The sequence below is a fragment of the Chrysemys picta genome, chromosome 9, assembly GCF_011386835.1.
Source record: "Chrysemys picta bellii isolate R12L10 chromosome 9, ASM1138683v2, whole genome shotgun sequence".
Lineage (NCBI taxonomy): Eukaryota > Metazoa > Chordata > Testudines > Emydidae > Chrysemys > Chrysemys picta.
Window position 1 is genome coordinate 43219101 of NC_088799.1, and position 19554 is coordinate 43238654.

General features: G+C 38.4%; 1 protein-coding gene across 6 annotated transcripts in view; it reads left to right on the forward strand.

Annotated features, from left to right (window-relative positions):
- CAB39 (calcium binding protein 39) overlaps positions 1-19554 on the forward strand; it is a 59507-nt gene that overhangs the window by 11345 nt on the left and 28608 nt on the right. For all 6 annotated transcript variants that reach the window (XM_005282497.5, XM_005282496.5, XM_024103289.3 and 3 more), the window contains one exon: positions 15729-15885. In XM_005282497.5, the coding sequence (XP_005282554.1) occupies positions 15772-15885 (114 nt within the window). In that variant the 5' untranslated portion in view covers positions 15729-15771. The remainder of the gene's footprint in view (positions 1-15728; positions 15886-19554) is intronic.

Below are 19554 nucleotides of genomic sequence, written 5' to 3' on the forward strand. Positions count from 1 at the left end.
TCCAGAAAGTTTACACTATCAGTCCATTTCAAGTGTTTGTAGTGGTCCATCAGTGAGTATCTGAGTGACTTCCAGATTGATTGGCGTGACAAGGTCCCTAGTGGACTTTGTGAAGTCTTCAGCTTTTTTCCTGGCCCTGGTTACAGGAAGCTCTGGTTTGAGTAGGATTTTTTTTTTTTTAACATGACCAGAACATTTACTACAAAAGATAGATCTTGCAGAATCCAGCTAGGAGAGGCCTACAAGGCCTAGGAGCGGCTGCTTGAATTATTCTGAACTCATGAAAGCCTTTTGTGAGTTTTTGAATTGAAAAGAGGAAACTGAGGCAGGGTACCCTGTCCACAGGAGGGTTCTTGGGAGGCAATTGGCCCCATTGCAATGTCTTTGAAGAGAAGGATTTGAAATGATAGTGGAAGCAGACTGCGAGACAGTTGAGGGACTAGAATATAGGGCACATTCTGTACAAGTTGGTGTTTTTGCATTGTTTTCATATCACCTTTAGATACAGAGAATTACAGTAATCTAGCCTGCAGGTGACAAAGATATGGATCACTGTGGCCAGGTCCTAATATGGGAAAAAAGAGCAAAGTTTCTTAGTAAAATGGAGGTGAAAGAAGGCATTTTTTTTTGGTCATTGGCACACTAGCTGATAAGTAGGCTTGGCAGGATTTGAGTTTAATCAGTAACTGCCTGTAAACATAGATTTCAGCTGACACACTGAAATGGGGGGGGGGGGGGGGGACGACCCATTTGGTAATAGTTGTCCTTCCTGCAGGGATCAGGTGTCACTGGCTGTGCAGGAAGCCCTTTTCAGCCCCACGGTCGCAGACCCCACTCTGTCACGCATCAACTAAGGGTGCCAGAGATCTCTGCTTTGTCCCACCAGGTCTACAACCTTTCTCACATGTTGCACCTGCAGGGATTGGATATCACTGGCCCTTCAGCTATGCAAGGAGCCCTCTGCAGCTTTGCTATCATGGCCCCGCTCGCTCACTCACTAGCCAGAAGTGTGGGAGCCATCCCTGGGCAGGAACTGTTCAGCAGTGGGATGGCCTCCCCCCCACAGTCAGGGGTTCACCCTCCTTTTTACAGTCCTGGTATTCTTCTTAGCCTGCTAATTGTCTAAGGGGTCTAGGCTCAGTGATGAGGCAAGCCAGGCACAGAGCTTTAGTGGAAGAAGTGGGGTAGCCTCCTGGCTAGTTGTTTGGTGTGTGTTCTTCCATCTGATCAGTATCACTTCAATCTTGTTTGGATTCCATTTGAAACAGCTGCTTTTCATCCAGGAGGTGATTTCTTGTAAGTATTATAACATTTTAATGGCATTAGTTGCATCTTTGGAAAATGAGATACAGAACCAAATGTCATAGGCATATTGTTGGCAGTGGCTTTTGTGAGTGTCATACTCTCTCATGGTGTAGATTCTGATGAATAGGGGGAAGTAAAGTATCTTTTAGGACCTTCTCTGTAAGAAGTCTCAGGGCAGAGGAACAGTTACCCATTACCAGTGTCTGAGCTCTGCTGATCTGAGCAGAAAGTTGATCTCATCATGTCTTCTCACCTGTTGGAAATTTTCCTCCTGCCTCCTTAATCGTTCTTGCGTCCTTCCTCTAGAATTGGCTGAGGAATTGGTATTTCTATTTGATGACGAGCCAGATGGATAACTCCATTTTCATAATATAATGGATCCGCTAGTAACTGGTTTATGGAATATGTGGGATACTATGTTTTTGGATCTAGGGTGTGAGGCAAAAATACAACATTTGCTGGAAAGCAAAGCTGCTACCTGAGATATCATATGATCCCAAGGGTAGATTCAGCAAGCAGTGTCTGTACAGACACTCCTAATTTTGGATAAGGGACTCTGCTTAAAAACAAAGCAAAATTTAATTGACCAGTTTGCCATTTCTGTTCTCTTCACTGAGCAAGGGCAATGACAAGTGGATAGAAGGATTTCATGGTATTGACAGGGCCATGACTCCAAGTCTGAGAATAGAAACCTGTACGTCAACTACTGTCTCTTGCTTCCTATATGAATCAGTATATTACTTCCAATGAAATGTTCCTTTCAAAGGAAATATGTGGAAATATGTCATCCTTAAATTATGTACTAAGCTCAGTCAGTTTGTCAATTTCATTTTACAAGTGTCAACTACATCTTGGGTTGATGAGAAAAAGTTAATCGCAGAATGGCTATTTTAATTTTTACATTATATTTTCACATGTCTGTCTATGCCACTGTAGCATAGACATACCCTGGGACTGTGTTTTCTTGCAAAAGCACAAAAGTAGTTAGAACTGGAGGCATTAAACTATGCTTTAACATATCAGCTGTAACATATCTGCTGTCTCAGCTAGTCTTAGTTCAGTGTTAGTCATATAGTAGCTGCATCTTCAGCTCTATAGTGTTAATTTTTTTCATGACTGGTTTGCCACAGAGTTGTCTCACTTACATGTTGATACAAAGCCCTGGTCTATACTACAACGTACATTGGTATAACTGTGTCGCTCGGGTGTGTGGAAAATCCACACCTCTGAGCATCAGTATAGACAGCACTATGTTGATGGGAGGGCTTCTCCTGTTGACATAGCTACTGCCTCTCGGGGAGGTGGAGTACCTATGCTGACAGGAGAAGGTCTCCTGTTGGTGTAGGTAGCATCTTCACTAAGTGCTACAGTGATACAGCTCCACTGTTGTAAGTGTAGACAAGCCCTTTTGATGCAATATTTTTTCTTTTAGATTGTTTTCATAGTTGCGAACTTGCAAAGACCTAAGCACTCCAGAGTGTTGGTTTTCAGGCTTCATGCCTTAATCTGGTTTGTTCCCTGAAGTGACCCTACTTCTCTTAAATACTAGTAATGACCCTGTCATTTTTCAGATGAGTTGTGTGGAGAACTATATTGGGATGAACTTAAGAAAATTTAGGTTGAATGTTGGGAAAAATTCCTTTACTGTGAGAGCTACAGGCTGTCAAATAGTCTCCCTGAAGCATTGGTTCTCAACCTATTTACCATTGTTGGCCGCACATGCAGCTCTGTGTGTTATGTGGGCTGCATCCACACAATATATACTACCGTATAGCCATGAGGATGTCACATGGGATGCAGCTGTGTGCTGATTTGGCTGCGCATTGAGAACCCTGTCCTGAAGAAAGTGGTGGACAACTAGAAAGGAGAAAGCACTACGTATAGAGTTTCTGGGTTTAGGATTTAACTGATAACCACAAAGTCAGTTTTCACAGTAACATTTTTTTTTTTATTTCCTTTTTTCAACTTTGGCTATAGTATTATGCCTCTTACTTAAAGACAGGAACTGAACATGTTTTGTTGCATATAGCTTTTCCTGTGTTAGTGAAAGAGCAGTCTTTGAAATTAAAATTATATCTGAAAGGAAAATGTTGATTGAAATGCTGTGGAATTCTTAAAAAGAAAATTAACCAATAATACCCAGAACATACATCTTGAAAATGTGCCTAAAATAAACATATAATTCAAGGAAAAGAATAGCAAAAATGGAACCCCTAACTGTAGGTGGATACCTGTATTTGGCAATGGGATGGGCTAAGATGTCTACTACATCTTTTCCATTCCTAATGTCACTGATTTTGTGACTCCCGTCTTAAGGGAATTGTGAAGGCTTCTAGGACTAGTCTTCGGTTACTGTAGCTAAAAGAAGCTGCTCTTACTAGTTTATAAGCTCCCAAACATCATAAAAAACAGAACACATTTGAGGAAGGTTTTATTCTTAATACTTTCTTTCTTAGATTGGGACCTTTGATTCTCAAAGCTTTTTCCTGATACAATCAGATACATTTTCTAAATTAAAGATCTTCAAAGTTATAAATTGCCTGGAAAGGCTAATTTCCAGTTTCTTTTACTGTGACTTGCATTACTGTATTAAAGTTTGAAGTAAACTTTTCAAATTGCGTGGTGTATTGTAGATGTTGGTCATCTTTCATGTTGAGATTTTTGAATTGCCAGTTTGCTTTTCATATGTGAGAGTGATGATGAAATGCTATCAAAATTAAGAACTCAATAATAGTGGGGGATTTCAATTATCCCCATATTGACTGGGAACATGTCACCTCAGGACAAAATGCAGAGATAAAATTTCTTGATACTTTAAATGACTGCTTCATGGAGCAGCTGGTATGGGAACCCACAAGGGGAGAGGCAACTCTAGATTTAGTCCTGAGTGGAGCGCAGGAGCTGGTCCAAGAGGTAATAGCAGGACCGCTTGGAAATAGTGACCATAATACAATAGCATTCAACATCCCTCCGGTGGGAAGAACATCTCAACAGCCCACCACTGTGACATTTAATTTCAAAAGGGGGAACTATGCAAAAATGGGGGGGTTAGTTAAACAGAAGTTAAAAGGTACAGTGACTAAAGTGAAATCCCTGCAAGCTGCATGGGCGCTTTTTAAAGACACCATAATAGAGGCCCAACTTCAATGTATACCCCAAATTAAGAAACACAGTAAAAGAACTAAAAAAGAGCTACCGTGGCTTAACAACCATGTAAAAGAAGCAGTGAGAGATAAAAAGACTTCCTTTAAAAAGTGGAAGTCAAATCCTAGTGAGGCAAATAGAAAGGAGCATAAACGCTGCCAAATTAAGTGCAAGAATGTAATAAGAAAAGCCAAAGAGGAGTTTGAAGAATGGCTAGCCAAAAACTCCAAAGGTAATAACAAAATATTTTTTAAGTACATCAGAAGTAGGAAGCCTGCTAAACAACCAGTGGGGCCCCTTGATGATCGAGATACAAAAGGAGCGCTTAAAGACAATAAAGTCATTGCGGAGAAACTAAATGGATTCTTTGCTTCAGTCTTCATGGCTGAGAATGTTAGGGAGATTCCCAAACCTGAGCTGGCTTTTGTAGGTGACAAATCTGAGGAACTGACACGGATTAAAGTGTCACGAGAGGAGGTTTTGGAATTAATTGATAAACTTAACATTAACAAGTCACCGGGACCAGATGGCATTCACCCAAGAGTTCTGAAAGAACTCAAATGTGAAGTTGCGGAACTGTTAACTAAGGTTTGTAACCTGTCCTTTAAATCGGCTTCTGTACCCAATGACTGGAAGTTAGCTAATGTAACGCCAATATTTAAAAAGGGCTCTAGAGGTGATCCCGGCAATTACAGACCAGTAAGTCTAACGTCTGTTCTGGGCAAATTAGTCGAAACAATAGTTAAGAATAAAATTGTCCGACACATAGAAAAACACAAACTGTTGAGCAATAGTCAACATGGTTTCTGTAAGGGGAAATCATGTCTTACTAATCTATTAGAATTCTTTGAAGGGGTCAGCAAACATGTGGACAAGGGGGATCCAGTGGACATAGTGTACTTAGATTTCCAGAAAGCCTTTGACAAGGTCCCTCACCAAAGGCTCTTATGTAAATTAAGCTGCCATGGGATAAAAGGGAAGGTCCTTTCATGGATTGAGATCTGGTTAAAAGACAGGGAACAAAGGGTAGGAATTAATGGTAAATTCTCAGAATGGAGAGGGGTAACTAGTGGTGTTCCCCAAGGGTCAGTCCTCGGACTGATCCTATTCAACTTATTCATAAATGATCTGGAGAAAGGGGTAAACAGTGAGGTGGCAAAGTTTGCAGATGATACTAAACTGCTAAAGATAGCTAAGTCCAAAGCAGACTGTGAAGAACTTCAAAAAGATCTCACAAAACTAAGTGATTGGGCAACAAAATGGCAAATGAAATTTAATGTGGATAAATGTAAAGTAATGCACATTGGAAAAAATAATCCCAACTATTCATTCAATATGATGGGGGCTAATTTAACTACAACAAGTCAGGAAAAAGATCTTGGAGTCATCGTGGATAGTTCTCTGAAAATGTCCACGCAGTGTGCAGAGGCAGTCAAAAAAGCAAACAGGATGTTAGGAATCATTAAAAAGGGGATAGAGAATAAGGCTGAGAATATATTATTGCCCTTATATAAATCAATGGTACGCCCTCATCTCGAATACTGCGTACAGATGTGGTCTCCTCATCTCAAAAAAGATATACTGGCACTAGAAAAGGTTCAGAAAAGGGCAACTAAAATGATTAAGGGTTTGGAACGGGTCCCATATGAGGAGAGATTAAAGAGGCTAGGACTCTTCAGCTTGGAAAAGAGGAGACAAAGGGGGGATATGATAGAGGTATATAAAATCATGAGTGATGTGAAGAAAGTGGATAAGGAAAAGTTATTTACTTATTCCCATAATACAAGAACTGGGGGTCATCAAATGAAATTAATAGGCAGCAGGTTTAAAACAAATAAAAGGAAGTTCTTCTTCACGCAGCGCACAGTCAACTTACGGAACTCCTTACCTGAGGAGGTTGTGAAGGCTAGGACTATAACAGAGTTTAAAAGAGAACTGGATAAATTCACGGTGGTTAAGTCCACTAATGGCTATTAGCCAGGACGGGTAAGAAATGGTGTCCCTAACCTCTGTCTGTCAGAGGGTGGAGATGGATGGCAGGAGAGAGATCACTTGATCATTGCCTGTTAGGTTCACTCCCTCTGGGGCACCTGGCATTGGCCACTGTCGGTAGACAGGATACTGGGCTAGATGGACCTTTGGTCTGACCCGGTACAGCCTTTCTTATGTTCTTATATTTACCAGGGAATGGGTGAGGCCTTTATGTGCCTGTCTGTATACCTTATGTAGTACAGCATAAAGGTTTTTGGGCAAATGAATGGGTGGAGTGACTTTAAACTGCACACCAGGAAGAGAAGCTAAGTCATAAATCTGTGATATTTTTCTTGAACATTTACAAAGATTTGGGATTTGTTTTTTAAATATTAAGAATAATAGTGGCACTTGAGTATGAAATTCATCCATAAAATGCCTCAAAAGTTGTGATCTATCTTTTTACTGAACTAAGTGTCTATAAAAATGTGATCGTGTGTGTATTCAATTGCTATGGGCAAAATGTGGGTTATATTTGTTAGGTAGGGGAATCTCTGACATTGAGCTAATGAAGCCTAATAAAAATCTGTGAATTTTCTGCGTCATGGTGTAGGTGATCTTGTTCCTCATCTGTCAGACAAGTAGAATCTTAGAGTCTTTGGTGATTGGAGAGGGGAGTGTGGCTAGTGGGAAGTGTAGATATGCTTGGGAGCTGCATTGCTAATCTGATTATTCAGTCTTGTGTTGAATTTACTATGTTGTTTTTTAGACTGACTGTAGTAAATGTGAAATATGTTGGTAAATAATGCAAGTAGGTGATTAGTAGTTGTCAAACATCTGAGTATGAATTCATCTCACTCAACATGCCTAAAACAGACGGAAGAGGTAGGAAACTATAGACTAGATTAAAGTAATGAAAACAGATTGTTCTAAAGTGAAATGTAATCATTGTCAAGCAAGTTAGTATGAAAAAAAGGATTTATGCTCATCTCAACAAGTGCAGAAAGCATTTGATTTGGTTCTCAGAGATCAAATATGCCATTGAACAAAACTTTCACTATAAAAGTAGAATAGAAGAACATTGATGAATTTGATCCTATGAGACATTTTCAGTGATTAGCACCAAAATGTGCCTGTGATTATACTCTTCAACATGAGTTTCATGCAGGAGCAATCTCTGTTATCCCAAAAATGGCAAAGATGAGTTGGTGATTGTTGTTCAATTAGCTGAAAAGCAAAGACTGAAATTTGACAAAATTGCATCCTTTGACGCTAACATCATCTTCTATGTAGCACAAGATGAGCACTTTAAGGAAATGGGGTTGTCATAGTTCACTGCTAGAATATTGTGCAAGTATAATCATGGAAGGTGAGAATTTAATTATTTTTTAAAAGACCTACACTCTGGTCCATCCAGCTCAGAATCAGTGTTTTAGCCCATTCTTATTGTTTTGTTTGAAACTTCTTTCTAGGGTAGGTGTTTATAAATAAATAAATAAAAGCATAAATATTGATAAGGGTATTGGTATTTGAGAGAGAATATGAAAAAATGATAGGTCTAAGTAATTAGTAGACTGGAGTGACTGAAGTATTTGGGAATTACATATAGCTCAGCAAGTTAATTATTTTGAACAATACACAGTTTTGCACATTTCTGTGTTTGAGGAGTTAATATACTTATTAACTGAATTGCATAGTATATATTGTTTCATTTAAAAATCTAAAACTTTTGTTTTTTTTAACTAAAAAGTTTGCTTTCTAATTAAAGAAAATCATAACATTGTGTTGGAATCAATAATTTTTCAGAACACATTTGAGCTCTGGAGGGTTAGCAGACTATTTGTATGGATTATTTGGTTGTTTGTTCAGTATTGCAATAGTCAATATGTGGAACTAGTACTGACTATCACCTGAGTTACATAATGTCCTTTCTGCTCCCTTGATGATGAGCTAACCTGTATAAACTACATCAGCTTTCACCGGCTCTTTATTAAATTTCTGCTGTGGACCAGAAACTGGCTGGATGTGAACATTGTTACAAACAAAACTTAGATCATAATATGTTAGTGACAGCAAATAATAAAACAAGTCTGAACAGTCAAATCAAAACTCAGTTTCTAATTTGACAATCTGTTCGCAAACAGGGTTTATGCTTGAAATCTAATAGTAGCAGATTCCTGAAAGCCATCACTTGCCTTTGTATCCTACCTCCTTTTAAGTCTTCTGTTACCCTGGACACTCAACTTAGTTATTAAAACATTAAGATCACTTTGAACCCATCTCTTCAGTTCCACTTCACATTCTGTCCAGTACAATGGCTTTCTTAGGCTTGGTTTACACTACAGAGTTAGGTCGACATAACGCAGCTGATGTCGACCTAACTATGTCAGTGTCTACACCACAACCTTGCTCCCGCTGATGTAAGTGCCGTACTACACTGACATAATAACTCCATCTCCATGAGAGGCATAGGGCTTATGTTGGTGTAGTTAGGATGATGTTGTGTCCCTGTAGACACTGCATTACTTACATTGGCTAGTGGCTAAAATTCTTGTCAATTTCATGGTTCTCTGGTGGAGCCATGAAATTGACAAGAAAGGCCAGTAGGTTCCCTACTGTGAACCCTGTGCCTGGGTCACAGCTAAGGCTGTCACCCCAGGGTGAGTGGGAGGCTCCAGTTAGTGCCTGGCTGCCCTCGGGCTCTCGGCTACCTGCTCCCAGCGGGTTGCTGCCTGGGCTCCCCTCACCTTGCTGGGAACCCTGCTGCCCCAGGGGCTCCCAGCTCCCAGCAGGCTGCTGCCTGAGCTCCCTGCCCCGAGCCTGGCTGCTGGCATTGAGAGCCCCAGCTCCCCTGAACAGAAACAATAGCAGTGTGAAAATGAAAAGAATGTCAGTTTCACTGCTAAAAGAACAGGAGTACTTGTGGCACCTTAGAGACTGTTAGGCTCTGTGCTGTGAAATTAAGCCTGCGTGGGGCTCATAGCTAGGGCTGTCACCCTCGGGTAGATGGGGGGCTCCAGTTGTGAGCCCTGGGTGGCTGTCAGTGCCCCCACACTGAGCTGTCAATGCCCCGCTTCAGTTGTTGCAATCGCTCCTGGTGAGGACACACTGCACCGGCAGAAGGATGATAGTGTGGACACCAACAGCCGACTGAATTACTATAGTGTCTGTAGGTCAACCTAAATTAAGTCAACCAATTTTGTTGTGTAAAAAAGCCCTTAATAGCTGTCACTTACCATTTTTCATTTACAATTCTGTTCTTTGTTAGAAAAGAGGAATTTTTTTAAATTTACCACCTTTAAATTGGTAACACTGCAAATAATTCATTGCTGCATGAAGCAAAGCGGTAAACAATAATAGCTGGAACAGTTTTTTTTTAAAAAGTCTTGATTGAGACCTTTGGGTGCTACTGCATGATCAATAATTGATATTAGTGTTTCTACCTTACAAGCAGGATGCTAATATTGCACATTGGATGGAGTACAATCATCTTGATGAGGAAAGTAGGCACTTCCAGCCCTAACAGCCATTCTACATGCCTTTCTTGACTGATTATAGATGAAAAGATTTGTAGTGACTTATAAGAAGTATCATTTATAAACTGTATACAGTTATCTGTATACAGTTAATTCATGCCGAGCATTATAGTGGAGTATTTGCTGATTTTAATGTTGTTTACTTTTGCATGCTAGTGTTTCTGCACAGATCGGTTCTATGTCTGATGCTGTTCAATATTTTTATCTGTGATCTGGAAGTAAATATAAAATCACTGCTGATAAAATTTGTGGATCCCAAAGATTGGCATATTGACAAATGATGAGGATAGGGCAGTTTCATACACAGTGATCTGGATTGCTTGATAAACTGGGTTCGTTCAAAAATGCATTTTAATGCAGCTAAATGCAAGCTTGTACATCTAGGAACAAAGAACGTAGTCTTTAATTACAGAATTGGAACCTTTTCTCTCTGCTATCCAGGATAAAGTCAAGTGAGGTAGTATCTTTTATTGGACCAACTTCTGTTAGTGAGAGAGACAAGCTGTCGAGCTTACACAGAGCTCTTCAGGTCAGTAAATCTGAAAAAGATTTAAGGGTCATAGTAACTCAACATGAATGCCCAGTGTGATGCTGTGGCAAAAAGGGTCAGTGCAATATTTGGATGTATAGACGGGGAGAATAGAGACGAGGAAAGGAGGTGATTTTATCTACATAATAGTGTAGGTGATTAACTACTGAGATTAAGTACCAGAAGATGTGGTGGATCCTCTATCTCTTGATATCTTCAGCTCAAGGCTGGATGCCTTTCTGGTACATATGGGATTTAGTCAAACATAAGTTATTGGGCTCCATACAGGAGTAATTGGGTGAAAACCTATGGTCTGTCTTACACAGGTCAGACAAGATGGTCTACTGGTCCCTTCTGGCCATAAGGTCTGTTACTCCTTGGGGAATTCTGTGCCACTGCACAATGCAAAATTTGTGCAGAAATTAATGTTGTGTGCGGAATTTCCTTTTTCCCGCCCAGAAACGGGCTGCAGAGCTGCTGGACCCAGCATAGCACAGATCGCAAATAGAAGAGACTGCCGGGAGGAGGTGGGTGGAGCAGGGAGGGTTCCATTTCCCAGCATGCCCTGAAGAAAGAAGGTGGCATGCAGGAAATTCCTCACAAACCTGGCACCCAACATCAGGCTGTCTCCCCCTCTGGATCCCTTGGCTGTAGGGGGGGAGAGGATGCGAGTGTCTGGGCTGGTAGGGGGCCATAACTGGCCTCTTGGGAGGTAGTGGAAGCGTTTGTCTGGATGGGGGTGGTGCCCCCACGGCTGGGCTTTGTGGGGAGGGGCAGAGAAACAGGAACTGGTTTGTCGTAGGGATTTCTTAAACTCTCTTCTTCCAGGGAAGTTTTTGTGTGTGTCTGTATTGTTACAGACATACTTGCTGACAGGTATTTTGAAATAAATTCCCAAAATAATTGAAACTGGAGTGATTAGATGCAAGATTGTAAATGATTGTTTTGTTTTTAATATTGGCTTAACAATAAAACAAAATTAATAAATACATATATAAAGTAATAGATACTTTTGATCAATTTTATAGTGGATAGAAACTAATTTACATTACAATCCCATGTTGGTAGTAAATTAATATCCCTTCTCTTCATTAATATCCCTAAGTGCAGATTTTAATGAGAGAATTTATCAGCCTATCACTGGCAACATATGCAGCATCTTATTGAAAAGTCCAAAAATTGTCTGTTGTGCACATGTATTTTATCCTTTTAGACTCATTATTGTCATCTTTTCTTGTGGTTAAGTCAATCTGTACATTTTTAACATTGTTTCTAAATAATTGACTTGATAGTAGTAGTTCTGCCTTATTTAAATTATGCTGATTTTAATTTTTAACAAGTTGCTACCTCTTATCTGCTCACACAATAGCAGAACATTTTCTGTGCTTACTCATTAGGCGTTCGGTCTTAACATATCTGTGCAATTGTTATCAAAAGGTGCTTTTTCATTATAGCTACCAAGAGATAACTTGTTTTTCTTGGCCTGCTTCCCTCATTAATTACATATTAAATGGAATACTACCATTTCACCTCAACCTCTTTACCTGTAAATGAGTCAACATAAATTTGATATTTGACACTGTTTTGGTCTATGGTACATTTTAAAAAAGTGACAGACAAAAAAGACATTGTTAAATTAGAAGCCCTACAATTGAAAGAATAAAGTTGTAGGCAGCATTAGAATTTTAGACTATTGTACTTGCCAAATGTGTGAAAGTAGGAATTCTGTGCAACTATATCTTAATGAAATTGATTTCTAGAAGTCACAGGGAAATTTGACAAGTTTGAGAGAACTTTTTTCCCCCTAGAGCAGGGCAGTCCGGGATTTCTGATCTGATAAGTAACCAGAAATGGAAGTGTGACATTCCCCAGAGTACAATCTGGACAACTGAACAGCTATGTCCCTTCAACCCTCCAACTTTCACACTGCTTTGCTGTGAGAACAGCCACTCCTGGCCTGTTCATTCACACACGGCCTAGTCACACATAGCCTATCACATGCAAAATCACTCCCAACTAAATGGTATGAGTACTTCTAGCCAGCCACTTCTAAATTACATTGCAGTGGCACCAGCAAATTCCCAGTTCCAGTCTTGTCCCCAGAAATGTTCATCTTGTACTGCCCAGTTGTATCCATTATGTTTCTAGAATATAGAGGGATACCCCGGCTTCTTTAGCAAGCTGCAGCACTGGCTTTTTAGTAGGAATTTCAGTCTCAGGAGACACAAGTGAGGTTCCCACTAGTGTCACTCTATTTCTGCAACAGAAAAAGCACAAATAACTCATTTGCTTAGTTTTATACAATACATAAAGCACCTGGCAGCAGTGATCTCTCCCGGCACCTGCTGCGACTCAGGACTTGGATTCGCTTGCTATTGCCAGTTGGCTTATTTTTATAAATTGCTTATCAAAAACTCATAATGAAACTGCTCTGTTTACTGATAGAGTATATTCAAATAAGAATACGCTACATTTTGGGGAATTTATTGAATTCTATTAATTTTTTATCCTCAAATCTTCGAATTAAAATTCTTTCAAATATACCCCCAAATCCTGTACATGTCCATGTATGGTATTAGTCAGATGGAGCTCATAAAACTATGACAGGTAAATCAAATCACAGGCCTTCCTGCAAATGTAGAGGCTAGACAATTTTAAATAGGTGAAGGCACTATCCTCTAGAGGAAAGTTTATAAAACCCACTCATTTTGTAAACCTAGAAATTGGATTTATCTGATTGCCTACAGTTAAATGAGTTAGTGTAATTCTTTGCGAGAATTTTTATTCTGAAAGCAGTGTAATTGTGGGCAGAAAAATGAGTGTATAACAATATCACCTTTTGATTCAATAGATCTGCTCCCTACATTGTGTTCTGTCATAGCTGCTTCTTTCATGATAAAATATTTTTTTCTACTCTACATTTAGTAACACTTATTTCCCATAGCTCTCTTGGTTCTGGAGCTTGATTTCTACTCTTGCTCTCACATCTTCAACAAAACAATTTGGACCAAATTTTACCTTCATTTACACCTGTTCAACCTTAATTGAAGATAAAGGGGTTATATAGGTGTAACAGGTGGACAATTTGGCTTTTATTGTATTTATTACCAATAGTGATACACAAACCATACAAAATTCAGCTTGACTTTTAGATCCCAGTTTGTGTTGGCAGGGCTAGTGATTTGGGGGGGAAATCTTTTAAACTGGTAAAGTGAGCAGACTCTGTCTGGAGGTGATTGAGACAGATATGGAAAGCTATGATGCCACTTGTACAGAAACAGTTTTCAGAGTGGAATCATACCTTATGGGAACACTTTAAATGCCACATGCAATTTCTAAAAGGAGTGTCATCCTGCCCCTCTTTTCAATAAAAAATCCTGGAATACCTGTAAATCCCTAACTGTTTGAAAATAGCATCATTTTTATTAAATAATAGTCAATAGTCATGTTTTGGCTGAAGATGGTACTGCATTGCACTCACATTTGGCAAAATATTGAGACAATATTTAATTTTATTGTCTTAAAGTAATTTTTCATCAATAACGGGTATGCTGTTATCTCTTAAGTTATCAATTCTCTATTCATAGATACTCAATTTTTCAGCCTTTTATCAGTGCTGATTAAGATGTTTTGAGATACAGTGGAAAAGGAGTAATTTCACCACATCTAAATATTGGGCATATTGATTGCATAAATTAAAAAGTGAAAATACTGTATTTGGAAGTCTGAGAGATCTGGTTACTTCCAATTTACTGATGTTTTGCTACTTTCTCTTCAAGAGTAGACTGATTTAAATACTTACAGCAGGAATGCATCTCCTCATAAGCAGCTATATTATTTCTTATACAGCAGCATGCAACTGTTATAGTAAGTTTTATAATCACATACCCGATTTACATATTTATGGGAATTTTCTTGGCTAAAATCTTAAATCTGGTATCCTATGACATTCAGTTCTACAAATTGTTGGCCTCATACCTGACATAACTAGCTCATGTAAAAAGCTAAACTTTTGCAAATTAATACTTCTAATTTACACCTAAAGGCACTTGAATGGTTGAAATCTTAAAACTGAAAAACTTTGTGACCTGTGATGGAAAGATCAAACTAAAATGTTTGGAGTCCATAATGAGTGACTGTACAAAATTTTAGTATTCTAGCTCAGTGACCTATGGGAGGAACTTTTATTTAAGTGACATGTAACACGTATTTGTATTATATTAGATGAGAAGCTTTGCTGTAAATTAGATGCTAGTTGTTTTTTTATACTGATCCATGCTGACTGGTTATCGTTCTCATTGGCAGGTGGAGATAGAAAATAACCGAAGTTCAGGGTGACATCCTTTTTTTGTCATGACATTGTAACCTCTGCTTTGTCAGCTTCAAATGTCTTTTGTCTCCTGCAGAAGTAACCCATCAGCATTTTTCGGTGTGGGATTTTCTGTTCACTTGTAGCTGGTCTAGAGTTCTAGAAGTGCAATTTGTGAAATCATTTCAGGAGAAACTATTATTGTGTGAATGAAGATAAACAAGTTTAGGAACTAAAGCTCTGGTATTTGAGCATTTATACTGGTAAAAGTTGTTTATTTTTGCACTAGAAAATCTTCCGACTTCCTATTTAATTTAGACAAAGGTATGAATATATTCAATGCAAGCGCTAACTATCCCTTGGAAAAGTCTGCTAATTTAGGGCAGAGGGCATACCTCATCTTTGAAAGAACTGTGTCTGTTACTCTGTCAGACTGAAGATCACATTATGACCCTAAATGCTTTGTTTAATCCTTGGTACTGGTAATAAAATTCTGTTGCCAGCAGCCATCTATGCAGTCATTTAAAATTAAGTTTCAGTACTGAGCAACAATATGCCAGGACAAATCCTATTGTTAGTGATTTGATTTTTCTTGCCAGCATAAATTGGAATAACCTGTATATTTTTAACTTGCTAGCATGTGACTTTGAACTGTGCTATTTGTACAGTACCGTGATCCTGGGTATAATTTTTAATATCTGTCTGAAACGCTAGATAATGATTTCGGTTTGATTTCTTGGATTCTTCGTTCCGTGTTCTAGAAAATTAGGAACTCAAATAATGTACAATTTAGAGATGGTTTTGTGTTCTAGTTTAACTGAATTAGACTGCATACTATACTGATGCCTTTATAATGCTTTCTAGCTCTTCGTATATGCTATCACTGTTGACCCACTATTTCCACCTTTGATATTCTTTTATTTTCTGTTTCCAGGTGAAGTAAGAGCTGCAGAAGAAGACCAGTATAGCTTGCAATAATGCCATTCCCCTTTGGCAAGTCCCACAAGTCTCCTGCAGACATAGTGAAGAATCTGAAGGAGAGTATGGCAGTTTTAGAAAAGCAAGATATCTCTGACAAAAAGGCAGAAAAGGTATATTTATGACACTTTTTATGGGGTTTAATCTTTTGCTAGTGAAATATTAAACTTTAATTTTGGGAGGGAAAACAGAATTTACAGGATTTATAAATTAACATATGTGAACTAAATAGAAATATTTTGATTTCCCTTCACACACTAAAGATGAAGAAAAGTTGTATATTTTGTTAAACTGGTGCTTTGATCTTTGTTGACCTTGGATTCTTCTGCCTTTGGCCACTGATATGTTTAGAATTAACTTCTCTGTAAGCAAACAACTTAGAAGGAATTAATTCTCTATGGATCTAATTTTAATGGAAAAAAGATATACAGCTGTTGACTATCAATAGCAACCCTTGCACATAAGGGGAAAATTCCATATTGGTGACCTAACACCCGCGGACATTGAGCAAAGACCATTACCCTGAAGCCACTCGAGGAATACGCATATGGTACCAGAATACAAATAGTAATGGCCTGGATATTAAAGAAAACTTCATTTGAAGTAGTGAATGTTTAGTCTAGAAGTACACCAATACCTCTACATGAGAATCTTTGTTAGGCAACCTTCTGTGTTAAGAAACTGTTCCAAAGTACCCCCCAACATATGAAATGCAATTCTACAATTTTATAAATTTTATAATATTACCTTCATTAAGCAACCAGTTGTTGTCAGTTCTTTGAACTTATCACATAAGACAAGTTTCATTGCATCTTCTTTATTAAATGACTCCTGTGGAAGATCCTCCCTAAGACCCATGTCTCCTACAAGAAACCAGCCAACAAGTAATGGTTATGTTGTGCATCAGTCTGCAGTAGTGTTTTTTATTTGTTTCAAATAAAGTTTATGATTTAGAACTGCCAGGACTGATCAGGTAATAACTCTGACCCATGTAGTGACCTGATCTTTATCATTACTCTTGTCCTCTTTCCCTGTTTCTCTTATTACATCTTGTTACAGATTATATTGTGAACATTTTGATGCAGGAATCATGTGTTTGTACAACACCAAACACAGTGGGTTTCTAATCCTTATTTTTGGAGCCTTTGGGGTGCTACTTCAGTGGCAATAAGTTAATAATAAACAATGGTAAAAAGTATCTGCAGGTCTCTTGGTGAGATGAATAGTATAGGAGGCACATACAGTTCAATAGTGGATGGAATGAAGTGTTAATTAAAAATTTCATCATAGTGTAAGAGAAGGATTAGTGTGTTTTCCTAATTAGTGTTCAGCCTGCATGGTTTGAGAATTTTCTTTTTTCCAAAACAACTGCCGAAGGACAAGGCTACCTGGGAAAATATGGATAAGCCATCAGCCACCTAAATATAACTGCTTACGGAAATACTCTCAAGGAAGGTACAAGAACCATTTGGCCTTCCCTATATAATGCTGGTGCAAGAAGTTCATCTGCAAAGACCTTAACTTGAAAGAGGCAGTAAGTGAGTGGGTAATATTCTGCAGAGGGATCCAGCATTTAAAAACAGTAAAACTCACAAATCCCAAAGCCAAGATGACATTTAAAATGTTCTGCAAGCCAGCTTGCAAACAAAGGTGTAAATCAGCATGCAGTTTTTACTGCTCTGTACGTCAAAATACACATTTTGTTATCGTGGCTAATACAGGATATTGTGGCGCATTCTTGATGGGAAGTGTGAAGTAAATCTGGAAATTTTTACACCGAGGATGTAGTGGTTGGATATTCTTTGTTGATTAAGAGATCTCAGAATATATTTGCTCAGAGCATCCATACTTTCAAATTCCAGATCTTTTAATTTAAAAAAAAAAAAAGGTAAATTTGTTCTGTGTACAAATAGTATTCTGGGTAGTGGAAGTCCCTCAAACACATAGTAGAGTTAGATGCTGACTGATCTTTCATTAGAATGATTCATAGCCTTTAAACTCATATAATGGATGTACATTAATTTCTCAATGGTAACCTAAAGAAAATAATGTGATTACAGTTTACCTCAGTCACTAGTACTATGAGTTTATTTAAACTTTCTATAACCAGAGTATAAACATTTTCAGGTAGAAACAACAAATTGTTTGGATGTGAAACTCGAAACTTGGGGCCTCTTCAGTGGGACTGATGTGTAAAGATATTTATGTTTAAAGTTATACATATGCTGCCTTAAATGCTCACAGAATCAAAGCCTTGATGCATACACACTGTATCCCTGATTATAGAATGTGTAGTACACTGAATTTGAAAAAAAAATTAATTGAAAAATAAGCTGTAGGTGTTATCTGCGGATACAAATCAAAGGGGCATTCATTCACTCAGATTATTTTAAATTTTGTATGTTTTTCAGGATATAAAATACTGGCTTTCAAATCCACATTATACTAAACAGATAATTGTCCTCCCTCTGCAATATTCCCTCTCTGGACTCAGTGACACCAAGACACACTTTTCTCCTGCAACATATTGCTGTAGTTCTTGAGGTCACTCACTCACTTCTAAATATTCAAAGTGAGGATATAAAGGGCTCAAGGTCACAAGCACACTTAATTCCTTTCCTTATTCTCTCATTACTATGCCTTTTCCCTGTTGGTAGTTTTAGCTTAATTTTTTAATGATTTAGTCTATTTTAAACAAAAATATTTTATTGGCAATATGCTTAGTGTAACTGTGTAGTTTAACTTATGGATCTGAAACATGGTGGATCACAACTGAAATTGCCTCATGAGGTAAGACAAGGCCAGTAACAAACAGTAGGAGGAAACTGCGGAGGGCACACTTTAAAGTTACATAGGTGACTCATATAAACATGTAGGTATTTTGTTGCACAACCCAAACATCACCGTTTGGTTGATTTCTTGTAGATGCCATATGTATTCAAGCATTATGCCTCCTGTCCAGTGGAAAAAAGTTGATGAATGCACATTTACTGTCTGAAATGTCTGGGACAAGAGCATTCACCAAGAGACTTTTCAGAATAGGTTAGCTTTATCCTGTGGGCCCACCTGGGACAAACATATAGGCTAATGATCTTGAAAGCCCACTCTCTCGCCTCTGAATCTGAGACTAATTATGCTTGGTTTGAAAACAAGACATTTGAAAATCTAAGGAGTCAGGTCCCTGTGGATTTGTGTTAGATTATACTGCCCAAATAATTGTATCCCCAAAAAGGAAACAGTTGTAGAGCTGTTTCCTCTGCCATCCTGGAGAAGCGAAGGCAGTGTACCATTGCCAGGGACTCGAGTGATGCATCATAAGAGATGTAGTCTGGCTAGGGAATCATGCTTATAGAGGAGAACTGGGGACATAAAGCTCTACAGCAGCATTTCCAAATGGAAATATTTTGGTTTTCATTGAAAAATTGAATTTTTTTGCAGAAAGCAGTTACTTTTTGTAGAAAAAAAATCATTTGGTTGAAACCCTGTTTTCCCTAGAAGACCAATTTTGATGGAAAACTTTTGACCCAGCCCTACATATGGACAATATGCTTCTTTTTTGTGTTGGCCTATTTCAGCCTGTATTGAAAAAAGTGTTTGTGCACATCTACATCTTGATATTTATTCATCTTCATTTGTAAGACCTAGACACTAGTTTTCATCCTCTCTGCAACATAATCTTCCAATTACCCTTTTAAAAGATCAACACCCCTACTTCAAGATGAATGGAAGCTGGTTATCTCAACATGTATCATGGAAGATTGACCTCTCAAGAGGGGGGGGAA